The 21,159-nt window shown below is 36.9% G+C and overlaps 1 protein-coding gene across 8 annotated transcripts in view; it reads right to left on the minus strand.

The window, feature by feature from the left end:
* Positions 1-21,159, minus strand: part of LOC139980201 (arf-GAP with Rho-GAP domain, ANK repeat and PH domain-containing protein 1-like) — a 101,798-nt gene that overhangs the window by 15,638 nt on the left and 65,001 nt on the right. For all 8 annotated transcript variants that reach the window (XM_071991677.1, XM_071991682.1, XM_071991676.1 and 5 more), the window contains 15 exons: positions 20,467-20,502; positions 19,895-19,942; positions 17,905-18,013; positions 17,473-17,530; positions 14,479-14,551; positions 13,806-13,899; positions 12,473-12,691; positions 10,763-10,865; positions 10,555-10,648; positions 9,713-9,871; positions 9,096-9,173; positions 8,518-8,629; positions 5,344-5,468; positions 4,726-4,839; positions 1,059-1,144 (listed from right to left, as the gene is read on the minus strand). In XM_071991677.1, coding sequence (XP_071847778.1) covers positions 1,059-1,144; positions 4,726-4,839; positions 5,344-5,468; positions 8,518-8,629; positions 9,096-9,173; positions 9,713-9,871; positions 10,555-10,648; positions 10,763-10,865; positions 12,473-12,691; positions 13,806-13,899; positions 14,479-14,551; positions 17,473-17,530; positions 17,905-18,013; positions 19,895-19,942; positions 20,467-20,502 — 1,508 coding nt within the window. The remainder of the gene's footprint in view (positions 1-1,058; positions 1,145-4,725; positions 4,840-5,343; positions 5,469-8,517; positions 8,630-9,095; positions 9,174-9,712; positions 9,872-10,554; positions 10,649-10,762; positions 10,866-12,472; positions 12,692-13,805; positions 13,900-14,478; positions 14,552-17,472; positions 17,531-17,904; positions 18,014-19,894; positions 19,943-20,466; positions 20,503-21,159) is intronic.

The raw sequence follows: 21,159 nt of genomic DNA on the forward strand, positions 1-21,159 counted from the left end.
AATTTATGTTCTATTCCATCTCAGTCATTGCTGCATTAACTTATGTTTTATTCCATCTCAGTCATTGCTGCATTAATTTATGTTCTATTCCATCTCAGTCAGTGCTTCATTAATTTATGTTTTATTCCATCTCAGTCAGTGCTGCATTAATTTGATTGACACTAGTCATTCAGTTAAAACAATGGCACAATGCTTCATCCAGACGACATAACTTAGTGATAGAAATGTCCTTCTGTGCTATCCTTCCTTAACACATCATCCACTCTATAAGACAGTGTACATGCAACATGTATAGTACAATATCATACTGAAGCACAAATAGTACAGTACTAGACAGACAGTCAGCTAGCTTTCATGCATTCTTAGCATCGATTCTGAGGGGTGGATTTCTGGTCGTTCATTGCTCATTACTCATGGAAGTTCCAGGGCCATGGGCCTAAATGCACACTGATTGCTGTAGTAGACTATAGTAAAGTGCTCAGTAGCATAGTACTATGGTAGCATGGTTATATGGAGAACAGAGCACTTAATCCGTTTAACCAAATATTTGCTTTACATCATCAAACCTTGAAGGGATACCACCACCTGAATTGCTACTTAATCATTGCTGTATTGATGTAAAATGGTCAACTTTGGTCGAAACTGAAGAAGGCATTTTTAACTTCTTCCTAAACATGGCGACCCAGAAAAAAGTTCAACGGTTTATTGAAACTTCACATACTAGTCTGACAATGGAGATATCAATAGAGTAAGTGTTAGTCAAGAGATGATATCTCATACAGAGTAACTTTACTTCAACTTAAATCCCTACAGACATTAATACTTCTCAATGTGATACTTTCCCTACCATGTCTAACACCTAATCAAGCAGTTATCACCATAGGTATACTTACTGTGTAGGGGGAGTCTCAAACCTAATCAAGCAGTTATCACCATAGGTATACTTACTGTGTAGGGGGAGTCTCAAACCTAATCAAGCAGTTATCACCATAGGTATACTTACTGTGTAGGGGGAGTCTCAAACCTAATCAAGCAGTTATCACCATAGGTATACTTACTGTGTAGGGGGAGACTTCTTTCTGTCATGTCCAAAGTATATTTTCATTTCAGCTACTTTCCACTGATATGCCATTGAGGGTGATGACTGTGAAGAAGAAAAAGGAGAGCTTATCACTAAACATTCTTCTTTACCAACTGCAGTGATAAAAGAACAATCTACAAAGCATCTCATTACAAATATTACATTTCATTACCACAAATTCATTGCATCAAATACATCCCATTCAAATTAATATAATCTTCCAGGCTATGACAGATCCCTACTGTTCATTGGTGTGATGAGAACACACCATCAATATTATCTTCCAGGCTATAACAGATCCCTACTGTACATTGGTGTGATGAGAACACACCATCAATATTATCTTCCAGGCTATAACAGATCCCTACTGTACATTGGTGTGATGAGAACACACCATCAATATTATCTTCCAGGCTATAACAGACCCCTACTGTACATTGGTATACGAGAACACACCATCAATATTATCTTCCAGGCTATAACAGATCCCTACTGTACATTGGTGTATGAGAACACACCATCAATATTATCTTCCAGGCTATGACAGACCCCTACTGTACATTGGTATACGAGAACACACCATCAATATTATCTTCCAGGCTATAACAGACCCCTACTGTACATTGGTGTATGAGAACACACCATCAATATTATCTTCTAGGCTATAACAGATCCCTACTGTACATTGGTATATGAGAACACACCATCAATATTATCTTCCAGGCTATAACAGATCCCTACTGTACATTGGTGTATGAGAACACACCATCAATATTATCTTCCAGGCTATAACAGATCCCTACTGTACATTGGTGTATGAGAACACACCATCAATATTATCTTCCAGGCTATAACAGATCCCTACTGTACATTGGTGTATGAGAACACACCATCAATATTATCTTCCAGGCTATGACAGACCCCTACTGTACATTGGTATACGAGAACACACCATCAATATTATCTTCCAGGCTATAACAGACCCCTACTGTACATTGGTGTATGAGAACACACCATCAATATTATCTTCTAGGCTATAACAGATCCCTACTGTACATTGGTGTATGACAACACACCATCAATATTATCTTCCAGGCTATAACAGATCCCTACTGTACATTGGTGTATGAGAACACACCATCAATATTATCTTCCAGGCTATGACAGACCCCTACTGTACATTGGTATACGAGAACACACCATGAATATTATCTTCCAGGCTATAACAGACCCCTACTGTACATTGGTGTATGAGAACACACCATCAATATTATCTTCCAGGCTATGACAGACCCCTACTGTACATTGGTATACGAGAACACACCATCAATATTATCTTCCAGGCTATAACAGACCCCTACTGTACATTGGTGTATGAGAACACACCATCAATATTATCTTCCAGGCTATAACAGACCCCTACTGTACATTGGTGTATGAGAACACACCATCAATATTATGTTCCAGGCTATGACAGACCCCTACTGTACATTGGTATACGAGAACACACCATCAATATTATGTTCCAGGCTATGACAGACCCCTACTGTACATTGGTATACGAGAACACACCATCAATATTATCTTCCAGGCTATAACAGATCCCTACTGTACATTGGTGTATGAGAACACACCATCAATATTATCTTCCAGGCTATAACAGACCCCTACTGTACATTGGTATACGAGAACACACCATCAATATTATCTTCCAGGCTATGACAGACCCCTACTGTACATTGGTATACGAGAACACACCATCAATATTATCTTCTAGGCTATAACAGATCCCTACTGTACATTGGTATACGAGAACACACCATCAATATTATCTTCCAGGCTATAACAGATCCCTACTGTACATTGGTATACGAGAACACACCATCAATATTATCTTCCAGGCTATAACAGATCCCTACTGTACATTGGTGTATGAGAACACACCATCAATATTATCTTCCAGGCTATGACAGACCCCTACTGTACATTGGTGTGATGAGAACACACCATCAATATTATCTTCCAGGCTATAACAGATCCCTACTGTACATTGGTATACGAGAACACACCATCAATATTATCTTCCAGGCTATAACAGATCCCTACTGTACATTGGTATACGAGAACACACCATCAATATTATCTTCCAGGCTATAACAGATCCCTACTGTACATTGGTGTATGAGAACACACCATCAATATTATCTTCCAGGCTATAACAGATCCCTACTGTACATTGGTGTGATGAGAACACACCATCAATATAATCTTCCAGGCTATAACAGATCCCTACTGTACATTGGTGTGATGAGAACACACCATCAATATTATCTTCCAGGCTATAACAGACCCCTACTGTACATTGGTGTATGAGAACACACCATCAATATTATCTTCCAGGCTATAACAGATCCCTACTGTACATTGGTGTATGAGAACACACCATCAATATTATCTTCCAGGCTATAACAGATCCCTACTGTACATTGGTGTGATGAGAACACACCATCAATATTATCTTCCAGGCTATGACAGACCCCTACTGTACATTGGTGTATGAGAACACACCATCAATATTATCTTCCAGGCTATAACAGATCCCTACTGTACATTGGTGTATGAGAACACACCATCAATATTTTCTTCCAGGCTATAACAGATCCCTACTGTACATTGGTGTATGAGAACACACCATCAATATTATCTTCCAGGCTATAATAGATCTCTACTGTACATTGGTGTATGAGAACACACCATCAATATTATCTTCCAGGCTCTACATTGGTGTATGAGAACACACCATCAATATTATCTTCCAGGCTATAACAGATCCCTACTGTACATTGGTGTATGAGAACACACCATCAATATTATCTTCCAGGCTATAATAGATCTCTACTGTACATTGGTGTATGAGAACACACCATCAATATTATCTTCCAGGCTATAACAGATCCCTACTGTACATTGGTGTGATGAGAACACACCATCAATATTATCTTCCAGGCTATAACAGATCCCTACTGTACATTGGTATACGAGAACACACCATCAATATTATCTTCCAGGCTATAACAGATCCCTACTGTACATTGGTATACGAGAACACACCATCAATATTATCTTCCAGGCTATAACAGATCCCTACTGTACATTGGTGTATGAGAACACACCATCAATATTATCTTCTAGGCTATAACAGATCCCTACTGTACATTGGTGTATGAGAACACACCATCAATATTATCTTCCAGGCTATAACAGATCCCTACTGTACATTGGTGTATGAGAACACACCATCAATATTATCTTCCAGGCTATAACAGATCCCTACTGTACATTGGTGTGATGAGAACACACCATCAATATTATCTTCCAGGCTATAACAGATCCCTACTGTACATTGGTGTATGAGAATACACCATCAATATTATCTTCCAGGCTATAACAGATCCCTACTGTACATTGGTGTATGAGAACACACCATCAATATTATCTTCCAGGCTATAACAGATCCCTACTGTACATTGGTGTATGTGAACACACCATCAATATTATCTTCCAGGCTATAACATTTCCCTGCTGTAAATTGCTATACAAATTATAGGAGAGGAAAGTTAGAACCTTCAACTTTCTGCACTCACCTTGTCTTTGTAAGCGTTGAGTACATTTTGGTTAAGTTCAAAATACATTTTTCTGTAGTTTTTCTTGCCTTCTTGAAACTTTACAAAGTCACTTGAGCTCAGTACTTTCATATACTGCAGGAAAATTAAAATCGTTGAAGGTCAAAAAATGAAAAGTTTAGTGAATCCTCATAAAAGATTGACAGTCAAGTCCAAGAATTAAACATTATCACATCAATTCTAACTCAAAGTGTTCATTAATAAAGTAACATTATCAGCTGCCCACTTCAAAGTTCAAAGTCTGTTTTCTTATTTTGTTTATTTGTGTGACCTAGGTCATGTCAGTTGTGATTTCAGTGTCAGTAGTCTATGAACATAAAGACTTGGAGAGTGGTTCCTAAAAGTCTTACTACACACAATCATGTTCCATGTTACAATCTGTTGAATGCTTGCAGGAACCAACCATATCCTGCACATTAGATTTGTTGCTATTAGTTTCTATGTATTGAAATAAGCATTACAGAGCTTTAGTAACTGAATGGTCAGTTGAAAATCTAACAGAGTATTTAGCACTACCAATCCTATTCCATAGTTGATCTGAAAATAATCACATAGCAAGTGTGAAATGTATTCTCTTACCAGTTCTACTTTAGGTGTAAGATAATCCTCCATGATGCACATGTAGTTAGCAGCATTACTCCCAAACTCTGCATGCCAGCCCATTATATCTTGCAGGACATACTCATAGCTATGCAGTAACCTCTCTGGAGAAATGTAAAGGGCAGATAAATCAGTAGTCAATCATGTCAATATTAAACAGATCTTACAGCAGATACATTAACTTAATCAATATATGGTTCTACTCTAATCACAACAACTCATCTTAGGCACCATATACAAAATCAGCTATGTGGAATCCCGCGTCTTCCACGCTAAACAATACCCTGCCGTCCGACAGCGGCGCTACCGTCTTCCTGCAGTCCGATTAACCCAAAGCAGAGCCCTTCACCACTGCTAAGCCGGCTGTGTCCGGCCGCGCAAACAATAGTACTTAGTCTCCATTCAAGGATGTAATGATAGCGTTCGGCTGCGAGCGGATGATCAAATTTTAACAATGGAATCTTTACAGTTAAGTTTCAAGTAACCTCAGAAGTAGTTGATCGACATTTACCCTCAGAAAAATAACGTTCTTATTCCTTCAACCCGGGGAGCAAAATAAAGAGTCCAAAATAAAATTTTCCATCGAATCATATCGTTTTGGACATGCACTGATCCAGTACATGCAGCGCAAATATACAATATATATCGCGGCTTCGTCCTTCGACACTTCGATGCGCGAAGAAAGGAGTTTCTACAAGTGAATACTATTTTGAATGTCACCTGCTTTTATTTTTCTAACAAGATGATGGTATATCCACATGGATAAAGCATTTTAATTACTTCAATTCTCTATATAATTTACCATTGGTTCCAACAGAATGAAAAAAAAAATTCCACCCAACAACTTTAGAGCAGGTCCGGTTAAAAACAAAACATGTTTCTCGTCCGCGCAAGGGGCCTCCTTTCCGAGTCTCTATTTGGATTACAAGAAATCTAAACTATCCTTAAAAATTATTTTGTAAAGGTTGCCACATCTTCCAAACTACTGTAGTATCAGCGCATGAAAAGAAGAAAAATTGCCGCCCATTTTTTTTTCAGATCTCAGTACGAGAAACATGTATTTTATTTGGATAGAACAAGTCTCGTTAGTGTGGTTAAGTTAATATTTTTCTACCCTAGCTGTATGTCGTTTATATAAAACCTTCATGAAAACCAACTTTTTGGAAATTAGATTTTGAAGCTCTGTCAACAATTTAAGAAATGCCTACTGGCGTAAAAAAAAACATTTCGTATTTATTCCAATAAAGATCCACAGAAGATAAAAATGCTAAGTAGAGCTTACTAAAAGAGAAATAGAAACTGCATGTTCATCACTGTACATCGTCATTTTAAGTATCGAAATACTATACAAAGAGATTGAGTTCACCGAAACACCCCTTTTCCTTACCACCTGAAGAAAACCGTCTTTTATAAACTATACTACCTTACAGTACTTTACATTCGATACAAAAGTTACTTCTACAACAACTTCCAAAAATATGTGTGTTGCAATATGTCGCAATCTTTTTTAAGTTTTACCGTGCAGTACAGTACCATTAATAATTTGCATATTACACCAAAATTTAAACTCGGCGTCCAGATGGCGGGAATATGTACCGTCATGTTCAATGTGTTGTGTCGTTCCCATGGTGCGATGAACTTGGGCAAGTTCAAATGTCGATGACCTACTTATGTTCCGTGACCAATGTCAATGGGAATTATGTGTGTAAAAACTCAGGTTTTTCAACGTGTTATATATATAGAAGTTTTACGTTAAGCGGAGCTAATTTCGGGGGCAGCTCGTTGTTTGTGAGGAAGCACTTATCTAAGCATCAATATTTGAGAAAAATATCGTAAGGTTTTTCTTCAGAAAATATTTTTGAGTAGTAATTGTTGGACATTGTTAGCACTTTCGGGATTTTGGTACGGTAGTATTTGTTTTACTGCATTAAGGCTATATTCAAAACATGTAAAAGGCTGTATCGAAACAAATACCATATGTAGGCTATTCAGTAATAAAAACATAACGTTAGTAATTTGTCAAAAGTTCCAATGACCGTACAAACATCGTTATCAATACCGGTAAATGCGGGAAAGAGTTGTATCAGCACAAATTTTTCACTTGTCATTCGTAATCGAAGTGCTAGTAGCGTTGGGAAATTTGGCTGGAAAATTGTAAGCTCTTTCGGGATTTCGGTAGTGAATGTTTGTTTTACTGCACTGATAATAACATTAATACATGTAAAAGGCTGAAACAATCTCATCGAATATCACATGTATGCAGAAGTGGAAACCTAACATTAATATTTTGTTTGTAGTTACACTGCACGTAAAAACATCGCTTTTGATATACGTGGAGAGAAGCCTACTTTTCACTTGTCATTCAAAATCAACGTCCTGATCACATAGGCCCTCCGCGGTTGGATAAACCTTTGTTCCTTCATTTAAAACGGATTACAAGGTAACATGAAAGGATCACCGTCCGGCCGCAGCAGATAAAGCACTGGACCATTGTTCCCCCAGTGCCTTCCGACCAACAATAGCGCTATTCATGGCAGTTTTACCGCGGTCGGATTAAACCCGCAGCGGGACGAGGCAGGGATTCCGCATAACTGATTTTGTATATGGTGCCTAAGCTTCCTCATTTTCTTCAAAGGCCATATTTTGCAAACATAAGCAAAAAGAGAAGCATACATTAAGCAAATGATTCTTTTAATGGCATATGAAAGCACATGCACAGCTTTTTACTGATGTTTGATAAAGAATTTTAACACACATGGTCATTCATGAAGTCAGCAAACATTGATTATTACCAACATGAATTTAAGGAATGTGAGAGGAAGGGGGGAGGGGGAGGGAGGGGGGCTGAGCTGAGCTGTTTGTTCATATGTAGTAAGCCTCTAACAGATATTGATTCATTTCTATCATATCACATACTGCATTTTGAATATTTCCTAAACCATTGACAAAAGGTTGAAAAATGGGAGAGTGGTAATGATGCAAAGATACTTGTTTTGTTCACTGACTGGGTATGAACTCTATAAAGTACTGTATAATGTTAACACAGACTGCAGAACATACAGCTACACTCTACTAATTAGGTGAAACAGGAACAGCTATAAGCAACATTTGTGCATCAAGGAAACAATGCTGCAAAGATTACAAAACCATTACCCATATCTCCTTTACAAACAATTTCAAACACAGCCAAGTTTGGTTTGTATTTCACTTTGTTCTGCTCGATACTTTTCTGAATAAGCTGCTGAGCAGTTGTTGAATCTGAAATCTAGGATTCAAGGATGGGAAAGACAGGATGAAAAATGAGTGTTACATATGTATGCACTGTTGACAGGCAGGCTTACAAATACTAATATATATGAGCACCTAAAGCATCCAACATGAATCCATGTACAGACAAAAAGCCACCACCAAGTTTCCCAACTTGCCACACATCCATCTATGCCAGTATGTGAGATATGGAAAGAAATCAATAACAACATGCCAGTTACCAGGCTTATGTCGAGTATGAGACAGGGACTGATTGGATTTCCAAAAATGTTCTCAGAAGCAAGAAGGCAAATTTAATGTTTTCTGTTTCTAGTAAGAGATGTCTTTTAAAAGTAGTTTCAGAGACAACACTATATTCCTTCCCATTTATTTGTTGTAGGTGAAGGCGAGATCACAACTGTTAAGTTTAAGGCAGGAAATTAACACTATTATGTCATACATCTTAAAACCAAATTATATCTCACCTTTATACTAAAAGAACTGGCATCACCTTTCAGTGGCTTTCTACCATGAAATATCTCCACAATAAACTCGGAATCCACCTGACATTGTTAAAAGAAAAAGCTTTGCAATGGTTGACATATTTGATCTGAACATTGTCTCCTTTTTAATGATATGCATAATTTAATAGATAAATGGAGCAGTAACACTTGTGCCCTTGCTCCTGGCTTTTGTTATATCTCTTGGTTATCCTGTTCACATAAATTAAACGCCCTTATACTTAACAAGAATAGCTAAGAAGACTATCGCCATTTCGAACATTGGCATTGACTATTGCAAAGATTTTATTGTCATCACTAGTAGTTGTGAGACTTTGTGCCTTAGAATGTTCCTATGATTACTAGGATGCCTAAACATCTCCAGAAATGATAATAACAACAGCGATCTACTGCACACATGTCTCCAATTCTACCCTCCTGTTACCACTTTGTCCAACCCCATTGGTCAATTCTACCCTCCTGTTACCACTTTGTCCAACCCTATTGGTCTATCATCATTTCTGTCCCCCCACCCCCCTCCATCTCCTTCCCCTGGCTACAAACGTTCCTTCTCTTCTCTTGAAATTTAAACATGTACGTACCGGCTGACTTTCAATGCTGTTAAGGAGATCCTTGGCAGCTTGGAGTTTCTGTTCCTTGTCCCTGGTTAAAGTATCAATCTGGATGTTGAATAACCAGTCACAGTATGTAATCAGCTCTAGAATAACATGGATTTCTTTCTCAGCACTTTGGAAGGTTGTCTACAACAGAGTGAGAGAGAGAATGGTCAGTGAACAGCATCAATTAATTTACAAATTAATTTAAAATCAACTTTAAACTATTGGCATTGCTTTCAAAATGACACATCTTTTATCATGATATCATTGTTGCATTTGCAGTCAGTGAGAGCACATCATTCACCTAAAGGAGCTAATCAACAAAATCAAACTCTGTTCATTTTGTAAGTTCTCACTATCAAGAAAGCATGTCCACACACTGGTTTAGAAATGATAAATGGAAGACATTTAGGCTAAGAGCCCCAACCTAGAAACTATTTTGTTTATTTTGCCCTCTACTTTATGATTTTCTTCATGTAAACAAAGGACTTGATGGTTATATATAAACTGTTAAGTATTCAAAATGAATACTATTTAAGTGTTGACAAAGACAGCATTTCACACAGTGATAGTTCCATTTCTAGAGCAAACTGGTCTGTAAGAAACACGAACAAATATTCCATGGTGCTCACAACATCTACCTACAATGGTCTGATATTATGTCATCAGATGGCCTATGGTATTGTAAATCCAATCACAAACCAGCCAGACAATAATCATTGGGATACTGAGAGGTACTTTATTATCAACAAATCCCCCTCCTCCCCCATCTTCTCCCTGTCCCTCCTCTTACAGCGCTACTACATTTATTCCTCTCCTGGACTTACTGATGACGGATCAGAACTAGCCATTAATGTTGGTCCAAAGACTGTGCCCAGATTTGATGCACTCATACAGGTCTTCTCTTCATTGTCAAGGACTCTGAAAAATAAATCAATCATCAGAAGTCAACAGGTAACAAAGAGGGCAAACATTTAGGGACCAGCAAAACAAATTACAAGAACTGTCTGAAGAATCATCAGGAATGAAACTTACTTCTTGAGATGACAAAGTAGATCTTTAATTATAGCATAGTTGATGGATGGCAGCGACTCTAGTAAATCCTTATAGCAGAAAAGTTTATCCTGATGCTCCTCAGCTGTAAGAAACAAAATAATCTTGGTCTTAGCCAACAAGAAAATTGCACAGCTATTACCATGTCATATGCTTGCAGGTCAAGTTACAAGTGATTTTACTGGCTCAATACCCAGTGGTATGTCTAATTACCAGTCACATGCCAAGTGAAGACAGTCAAAACACTTTCAAAATCAGAAACAGAGGTAAATGCAAACAGTCATTTATTTGTAACCACTGTTGTACAATGTCATTTTTTAAACACAGTATTAAAATTTGGTTGAGATACATACTGCAGTTTACATGTTTAGACAACATATTCCCTTATAGGTCCAATTTGTTATTTACTTTGCTAGTCTTTACCTGGAAGGATCTAGCAGATCTGATTTGCTTCACAAGAATTTTGAATTAACTCATATGACTTAAAAACACTTCACAGTACAGTAACATGGCTGTGTTTAAATCTGTACAGCTAGGGACTGATGTAGTGCAGCAAAAAAATTCTGAGTTTCCAAGTACATATAAACATTGTATAAATTGCAGACATTTGCAAGGGAAAGGGAAAGATTTCTATCCTGGTCATTTGGAGATGATACTGAAGGTGGGTTTTAGGTGTTAGTATCAACGCATGCCAAAATGATTGCTTAATCCCATTAGCTGCACAATATATTAAAGCTGTCTACCTGGTCCAGACTATGAGGCATACATGGCTGTTGGAAGTTTGATTTCTCACCAGCAGCTCCTATACAGGCTTGTATTTAATATTACAGACAGTCAATTTAAAGTTTGATTTCTCACCAGCAGCTCCTATACAGGCTTGTAGTTAATATTACAGAGAGTCAATTTAAAGTTTGATTTCTCACCAGCAGCTCCTATCCAGGCTTGTAGTTAATATTACAGACAGTCAATTTAAAGTTTGATTTCTCACCAGCAGCCTATACAGGCTTGTAGATAATATTACAGACAGTCAATTTAAAGTTTGATTTCTCACCAGCAGCTCCTATCCAGGCTTGTAGTTAATATTACAGACAGTCATTTTAAAGTTTGATTTCTCACCAGCAGCTCCTATCCAGGCTTGTAGTTAATATTACAGACAGTCAATTTAAAGTTTGATTTCTCACCAGCAGCTCCTATCCAGGCTTGTAGTTAATATTACAGACAGTCAATTTAAAGTTTGATTTCTCACCAGCAGCCTATACAGGCTTGTAGATAATATTACAGACAGTCAATTTAAAGTTTATTTCTCACCAGCAGTTCCTATACAGGCTTGTAGTTAATATTACAGACAGTCAATTTAAAGTTTGATTGCTCACCAGCAGCTGCTATCCAGGCTTGTAGTTAATATTACAGACAGTCAATTTAAAGTTTGATTTCTCACCAGCAGCCTATACAGGCTTGTAGATAATATTACAGACAGTCAATTTAAAGTTTGATTTCTCACCAGCAGCCTATACAGGCTTGTAGATAATATTACAGACAGTCAATTTAAAGTTTGATTTCTCACCAGCAGCTCCTATCCAGGCTTGTAGTTAATATTAAAGACAGTCAATTTAAAGTTTGAATTCTCACCAGCAGCCTATACAGGCTTGTAGATAATATTACAGACAGTCAATTTAAAGTTTGATTTCTCACCAGCAGCTCCTATCCAGGCTTGATATAAGTCTTTGGTAAGCAGAGGCTCTGGCAACTCCCTGAAGTACTTTTTCATGGAGCTTGTTACATCATGCACATCATACTCTCCTTCCTTCAAGGCCAGTGGAACACTCCTAGGGTCTTCCAAAAACAGTGAGGTAATCTTCTTGATTGCTGTTGATGATCCACTCTTTCTGTAAATTCCCTCCGTTTCCAGACCTTAATAAATAGTATGCAGAACCAGCACGAAATCAGTGACATAGTACAGCAACATAGGGCCTGGTGTAGATCTAATCCTGTCTGAGCAATTCACAATTCCCGCAACTAAAGACCTGTATTAAATACTGACCTGTATTAAAAACTGACCTGTATTAAATACTGATGTACAACCCTGTCTTCTTTCAACAAGTGCCCTGAAACATCTACCAAGCGTAGTCTATTTATTAATACTTATAATTCTGCATTTATTTTTCCCACTTCCAGGGGATCAAATACTTTCAGCTTTCTTTTGATACTACCAGCACATATTTCGATCAGTATCCTCCATAATCTTCTTCAGCCAATTCATGCATACCACTTTCTTTCCTTTGATTGTATTTTTCCTACATCTCCTGGTTTTTTTGTATTATGTTTTAGAGAAGCATGATCAGAAGAGATGCAAGAATTTATTCCAAGTTGAGCTGCAGTAAACTATTCGTTTCAAAAAGTGATGGGATCTGGTTAGATAAAATATTTGGATTTTGCTCATTTACTTATCATTTACTAAATAACACCAAAACTACCAAACTTTGGACTAGTAGCTGGTTAATCCGCTTGAATAGAGACTGAGTGTATTGTGCCCAATGGATAGATTGCTTGAAAATTTTATTATGACACTATCATTAAAACAAGACTGGCACTTCTTACATATGTAACCATACAATAATATATATATATATCATTCAATCAATCATTTCCCATGTGTCCTCCATTCAAACCAATTTACTTGACTACGTTTTGTCAACTTAGAATAAGACAATAAAGTGGAAGGCAATACTACAGTGGCAACATGGGATAATCTGTGGGAAGGGATCCAATAGCTACTACACTGCATGCAGAGATGAAGATGCCTGTTAATAAGTAATGAACGACTTTCTGTTATTTGGTCCACTTAATATCATACTAATATCTCATAGTTTCATTCTATGGTTAGTTCATACACTTATCAAAAGAAAGTTAGTTTGGTGGATAACACAAGTATTATTTGTTCAATAAGTAGGTGGATAACAGGTAGTGTTTGTTCATATGAAATGATGCATGCTTGGATACTAGAGTGCCCTACTTTGCTCAGTACCTTCATTATCTTCAACGAAGTTGATGCAGGCAGTGATGATTAGTGGCACATCATCGTCTGAGAGAGGTTGGTCATCAAGGTTTGGCCCAGCAGACTGTCAGAAAACAAACCAACTTCATTTTATAAAATCTCTCAGAAACCCACCAGGAAATCGAATACAATTACTTACTTACGATAAAGGAAAAAAAGAAAAGAAATTACAAACAAAAGTGCAGCATCAATTGCACACTGACTGTCAATAATGTAATTGTAACTGATAAAATAGTTGATTAACACCATTACATTAGTGATCAATATCAACACTAATTACAAACATAGTCCTCAATTATATAAAGTAGACAAATTTGTAGATTAACATCAGATGGGAACCAAGCATACCAAACTTTATGGACAGTAGTGAAAACTTCTAATGATGTAAAGTTTGCAGTCATTATCATGTATAGAAGCTAAACACAAAGAATTCAATCAATAAACTATTATTCATAGGTACTGTTACCATGGCAGCGGTGAGTAACTGCAAAGTTCCAATGCCAAATTATATAGGCTCTCCTCTATTCTTTTCCTTTATTCATCACAGGCTTGCCAAACTGCAACATTATTTTAGCAATAAAAGATGAAATTTGATACAATTACATTAAACACAACATTGCTAGCTGGGATCTGTGAGACTAACCTGATAAGTTGTGACTATTTGTTGATACCATAAATCTCTCGCTTGGTCAGTTTCTGCTGTAAGATAAAGGTTCCTGAAAGGGAAAAAAAGGTTAAAAAAATTATTGCACTTTGAAATTCTTTCATGAGGGAAATTAATTCCATAAATATGACAAATCTGAAGGTTTCTTTAGTGCACTGGAGAAAATGAATAAATTAGGGCCACTCCATGATCAAGTATCCATAAAACTGCAAATGGGTATAACAAAATTATTAATAAATTTCTAGTGATAGTCAATTTGAAATACGCAATTCAGGGCACTGCAAAATAGAATAATGCTTCTGTTTAGTGAACAATGACTATCCCGATGAAAATCTTGCCTGATGTCTCTCAACTTATGATACAAACCTATACAATGGCAGTGCTAAAGTTGTGCCGTTCTGGCAAAGGTGTATTTGTCAAATAATATGTAGCAATAGAATTTTGATAGGAGCAAACATCAATCTTGGACTTTACTCATATCTTAGCTCAAATCGATTCAGTGTCTTCATTAATGAAGCTACATTGCTTCATGTTAACGTAAAGTTGCTATGAACATCCTACTGTAAGTAAACAGGCCCCAGACTTTGCTACTCAGAAGATGATACTGCTCAACTGAAGTCGTCCAGTATGTTGCTACTAGTCTTTTGATTTGATACTGCTCAACTGAAGTCGTCCAGTATGTTGCTACTAGTCCTTTGATTTGATACTGCTCAACTGAAGTCGTCCAGTATGTTGCTACTAGTCTTTTGATTTGATACTGCTCAACTGAAGTCGTCCAGTATGTTGCTACTAGTCTTTTGATTTGATACTGCTCAACTGAAGTCGTCCAGTATGTTGCTACTAGTCTTTTGATTTGATACTGCTCAACTGAAGTCGTCCAGTATGTTGCTACTAGTCTTTTGATTTGATACTGCTCAACTGAAGTCGTCCAGTATGTTGCTACTAGTCCTTTAATTTGATACTGCTCAACTGAAGTCGTCCAGTATGTTGCTACTAGTCTTTTGATTTGATACTGCTCAACTGAAGTCGTCCAGTATGTTGCTACTAGTCTTTTGATTTGATACTGCTCAACTAAAGTCGTCCAGTATGTTGCTACTAGTCTTTTGATTTGATACTGCTCAACTGAAGTCGTCCAGTATGTTGCTACTAGTCTTTTGATTTGATACTGCTCAACTGAAGTCGTCCAGTATGTTGCTACTAGTCTTTTGATTTGATACTGCTCAACTGAAGTCGTCCAGTATGTTGCTACTAGTCTTTTGATTTGATACTGCTCAACTGAAGTCGTCCAGTATGTTGCTACTAGTCTTTTGATTTGATACTGCTCAACTGAAGTCGTCCAGTATGTTGCTACTAGTCTTTTGATTTGATACTGCTCAACTGAAGTCGTCCAGTATGTTGCTACTAGTCTTTTGATTTGATACTGCTCAACTGAAGTCGTCCAGTATGTTGCTACTAGTCTTTTGATTTGATACTGCTCAACTGAAGTCGTCCAGTATGTTGCTACTAGTCCTTTAATTTGATACTGCTCAACTGAAGTCGTCCAGTATGTTGCTACTAGTCTTTTGATTTGATACTGCTCAACTGAAGTCGTCCAGTATGTTGCTACTAGTCTTTTGATTTGATACTGCTCAACTGAAGTCGTCCAGTATGTTGCTACTAGTCTTTTGATTTGATACTGCTCAACTGAAGTCGTCCAGTATGTTGCTACTAGTCTTTTGATTTGATACTGCTCAACTGAAGTCGTCCAGTATGTTGCTACTAGTCTTTTGATTTGATACTGCTCAACTGAAGTCGTCCAGTATGTTGCTACTAGTCCTTTGATTTGATACTGCTCAACTGAAGTCGTCCAGTATGTTGCTACTAGTCTTTTGATTTGATACTGCTCAACTGAAGTCGTCCAGTATGTTGCTACTAGTCTTTTGATTTGATACTGCTCAACTGAAGTCGTCCAGTATGTTGCTACTAGTCTTTTGATTTGATACTGCTCAACTGAAGTCGTCCAGTATGTTGCTACTAGTCTTTTGATTTGATACTGCTCAACTGAAGTCGTCCAGTATGTTGCTACTAGTCTTTTGATTTGATACTGCTCAACTGAAGTCGTCCAGTATGTTGCTACTAGTCTTTTGATTTGATACTGCTCAACTGAAGTCGTCCAGTATGTTGCTACTAGTCCTTTGATTTGATTCTGCTCAACTGAAGTCGTCCAGTATGTTGCTACTAGTCTTTTGATTTGGTTTGTAGCAAATAGAGTCACAACAATACATTCTTAACAAGAGGTGGGCCTAAGTGGTAAATTGATTCTTATACTACAAGCTTAGGAAACTAGATGATTAAAACTGTTGAATGTTTTAAGTTTAAATTATATATATTCAGGATTTGGTAATTCCTTTGTTGGAGAAACTGTTTTATATGTATATATATATCTATATATATCTATATATATCTATATATATATATAAATAAATATATATATATATATATATATATATATATATATATATATATATATATATATATATTAGATCCTCCTGCAGGAACTTGCGAAGAAGCCTCATTGGCTTATCAAAGCCGCAAGCTGACCGAAGTCAGTCTCTTACATTCATATTTAACGTCCATGATTATGAATTGTTAATTGTCAACAACTCTATAACTGGACGACATACATTTATCTGGGAGTGAATCGAACCTGGGACCTTATGATTGAAAGGCACCGGCGTTAACCACTGAGCTAACACTCCACAAGTTTTGCTGTGAGTTATTTTTTTTTAAATTTATAAACATAAGGTATTAATCAAATAAGACTCAAGGTAATACATAGGCATACATACTATAATGTGTGACAAACTGCTAATTTTCTTTGCCTTTAATACCTTGCTTGTTTACCAGGATTACTTTGAATAATATATTCATCAAGCATACATGATCTCATAGGTAATCTATTCTTGTTTGAAGGACAGTGTATTTATTACTTACATCTTTGGCATTACAAATGATATTTTCTTCTGCTCCTCACTGTCAGATTCGTCAACACCTTAAAATATGGAAAAGCAAGAAAGGTATTAATATGTACCCTCTTATGATTCTCTTCCACATCCTTACAATTCTTTATCCCCTTATTGCTCCTCTCTGAATATTCCCTAGCCTTCCCATTATTTCCTAACCCTCTTCTTCCCCCATAACCCTCCTTTCTTCTTGAGCCCTCCAGCCCCTTCTTTGTCCCTTTCCCTAATTCTCTGGCCATCTGCCCATTACTAGATAATGGCATTGAAATTAGATGCACTTCTCATCTACTCTACTGGAGACATACCTTTAATATAAAGGGTTTTCAATTTGATTTGATTTAATTTCTTTTTATACATGCTGCGCAGACACTATTTAGGATAATATCAAAGCAATTTTACTTACTGACTGATTTCAGCTTTCTTAGGTCGATATAATCTTCAGAGTTCTTTACTGCTGAGAAGAAGTACATGAACTTTCCATGAAGTATAAACCACAGTCTCTGCCACTGGGTCTGGAAAAAATAATTTAAAAATAGAGCTATAATCTATAACCTTGCAATGGAAACAATGTCACAGTAAGAATGGAAGAAACATCTAACAAAGGTAACATCACTTTAACTTCATCCCACACTGAGGGAAGCCTGGCAAATCTAACCATCTCCATGCCGGCAGAAATCTTGCACCACTTGCTGATTATGATGTACATATTGGTTACATGGCTGAATGCACCAGCTGATAGCCAGCTTGAGTAATGAGCACAGCGTCATGACAACACAAAGCTGCTTATTGTTCACAAACAATGAACAAACTTGGCCAAGTAAGCGGATAAATTTTGGCGGTTTTGACAGTCAGTAGAGCTGTAGTTTATGTCGCAAATATATACACAAAAATCCACCCCTAACAAATGTTCCAGATTCAATACTCTATATAATTCTTGCAAATCTTCCACATAATCAAACCTTGCAAATAATTTTTTTTTTCTCATATCAACAATCGTGACAATCGACTACTCAAAACAGCAGATAAATATAGCTTTTTACCTGGACCAGTACATTATTAGCCTTGATCAACGAGTAGAATGTAACTATGATTAATAAAGTGAATCAGTCATTGCATTAAAAAATATGTGCCCCAAGAACTTCGGAAAACCCATATTGACATACCAAAAGTTAAGCAAAACAATAATTAAGCTACGCCACACATGTATGCTAACTACAAAGACCATAGACTGTATCGTCGATCATTGCATACCAGCAGTACATCCCTCTAAACCGTGGATAATTTTAGTGCAAGCTAATTGCGACACAATTTAAACAAATAAACAAATGGTTAGGCTTGATTTTCCCATTGACTTAGTGTGTTGTTAGGCTGCCACATGGTGAGAGATATAAGTGACAGTATTCAGAGAGAATTTTAGTGCAAGCTTATTTGGGATGCAAGTTGAGCGAACAAACACGGGTTAGACTAGACTGCTCTCATTATATGTTTGTGTTGTTGCATTTTGCCGCATTTTTCAGCGAGCACAGCGTAGGCCTATATGTAATTTTTTCTTGCCTGTGAAGGTTACTAGCTGGCTAACAAAAAATACAGATCTGCCTGAGTGCAAAAATGCTCTACAGTCAACCAAATTTATTCACCTGCTAGGGAGTTCAGGTCTTGTTCTTCACATGTAGGATTATGCTAGAGCCTTAAGTATCTTAGACTCTGGTTCACGCTGGTGCACGTGTACAAGAAGTTAGATCGTGATTTGGTTTCACTGTTTTTAGACTTTTAATCTTAAAAATTCAGGAAACCTGTACTTGCAAAAAGGCAACAAAAGTTATTGTACCAACTTGGCCAACTGGGCAAACAAGAAAATTAGCTTTTTAGATTCCTGCAGTAATAATTCACATTTCTTTAATTGTTTTCACAAACGTTTTGCCTTTTCAGAAGGATAAAATACAGTGTATAAACAAACTCTCTTTGTAGAACGTTTGGACACCTTTTGACTCTTTTAAGAGTGTTCATTTATTCAAATCGCTATTTTGCTCAAATGGCTAGTATAAAGCTTGACCGTGGCGGTGAATATAACTGTATAGCATGGATAAATCCACCGGTCCGGACTCGGCGGTTAGATTTGCGAGGCTTCGCTTAGTTTTCCATCTTGGTTGTGTAAGACTTGAAGTGTTTTGCCTTTCATGGAAATTTGGGTTGAACAATAGAAGGGTGAGCTGACAAAGTGGTGACAATGGAGGATTTGTCTGAGAGTAATACTTCCATTATATTGGCCTGGAATTTCAGCTTTACTTTCAATCCTCCCAAAACCAATATTCAATATTTGTCATCTTGATTTAGTAACATTATTTACCAAAGATGGAGAGATACCAAGGATGACTCAAATGAAGATAACTTACAGATGCAGCACCCTCTTTCTTTTTCAGAAAACCAGCAAATTGATACCCCTGTTGAAGAATTAATTGAGAAATTTGAGTAGACAAAGCTTGGATAAATATTAACAAGGCAGCAGAAAAACCTCAAACTGTATGTGCAACATTAAAAAGCAGCAATAAAGTTGAAAAGCTTACTGATTCCTCGCCACATATTTGATGCATAATATAATATATATATCTATATATCTAAGCATATATCATAGTATAAGTTCATGCAAGCTTTACTTTTGCAGCTATTAAATTGGTTTACAAACTGCCATCAGACCTGCCATCAAAGAAAAGATTCCTTGTACTCATGCAGGTGGATCTACATACAAAATATTATTTCATTCAAGGTATAACTTATCAATTTTACAAGTTGAATTTTCACCCCAAATATGACTTTCAAACCAGATGCACTTCTTGAGATCTTGTGCTTAAAAGAGGTGTCACATACACAGGCACACTTACACAACACCATGACTGGATAAAATTCTTGGAGGCATCAGCACAGAATTAAAACTGATGGTTATTTCAATCTTGAGTTCATGACTCACCTGTAGTTTACTCCACATACAGTCCAAGGTTTGACACTGCAAATAAACATGAAAGCATAATAGCAAATTGCTGCTGCCATGATTGAACCAGAATGCAAAGATGCATTGTGGTTTCAATGATGTAACAAGAGAAGTTTTCTTCATGAATCTGACGTATAGTGAGGGTGTACAACATACTTGATCTTAGTAATACAGTGAAAAGCAGTGTTATGTGACAAACAATAAATTCAACATGACACAGGCTGTCTTGAAATGACCATTGACCTCAACAACAGGCTTGGTGTACTAAATGTGATAGATACATCAACATACTAAAAATGACATCTGTCCTTATTGAAATATTGTGTAAAGCATAGTTTTCACAATTTGACCCCTGGTGAACTCAAACGACCAATGATTTCCGCCCACATTAGGCTTCTTCTACTCCATGTGGTACAATTACATATCAAATATGCAATCTGTGCAGGCTTCCATGCGAAATTATGTTTAGGAAGGTATGTAAGTGTAGAGAGACAGTTAAGAGGGGAGGGAAGTAAATGAGATCTGCCCAATTTTACCTTCTTGAGATATCATGTTTACAAGGTTTCACGATTTGAGCCCTGGTGACCCCAAATGACATTTAATAATAATAATAATAGTAATCAGCATATATATTTACGACACTTAAGCGACCACAAATGTGGGAGAAACCCG

This window comes from Apostichopus japonicus, chromosome 14 (assembly GCF_037975245.1).
Source record: "Apostichopus japonicus isolate 1M-3 chromosome 14, ASM3797524v1, whole genome shotgun sequence".
NCBI classification, from domain to species: domain Eukaryota; kingdom Metazoa; phylum Echinodermata; class Holothuroidea; order Aspidochirotida; family Stichopodidae; genus Apostichopus; species Apostichopus japonicus.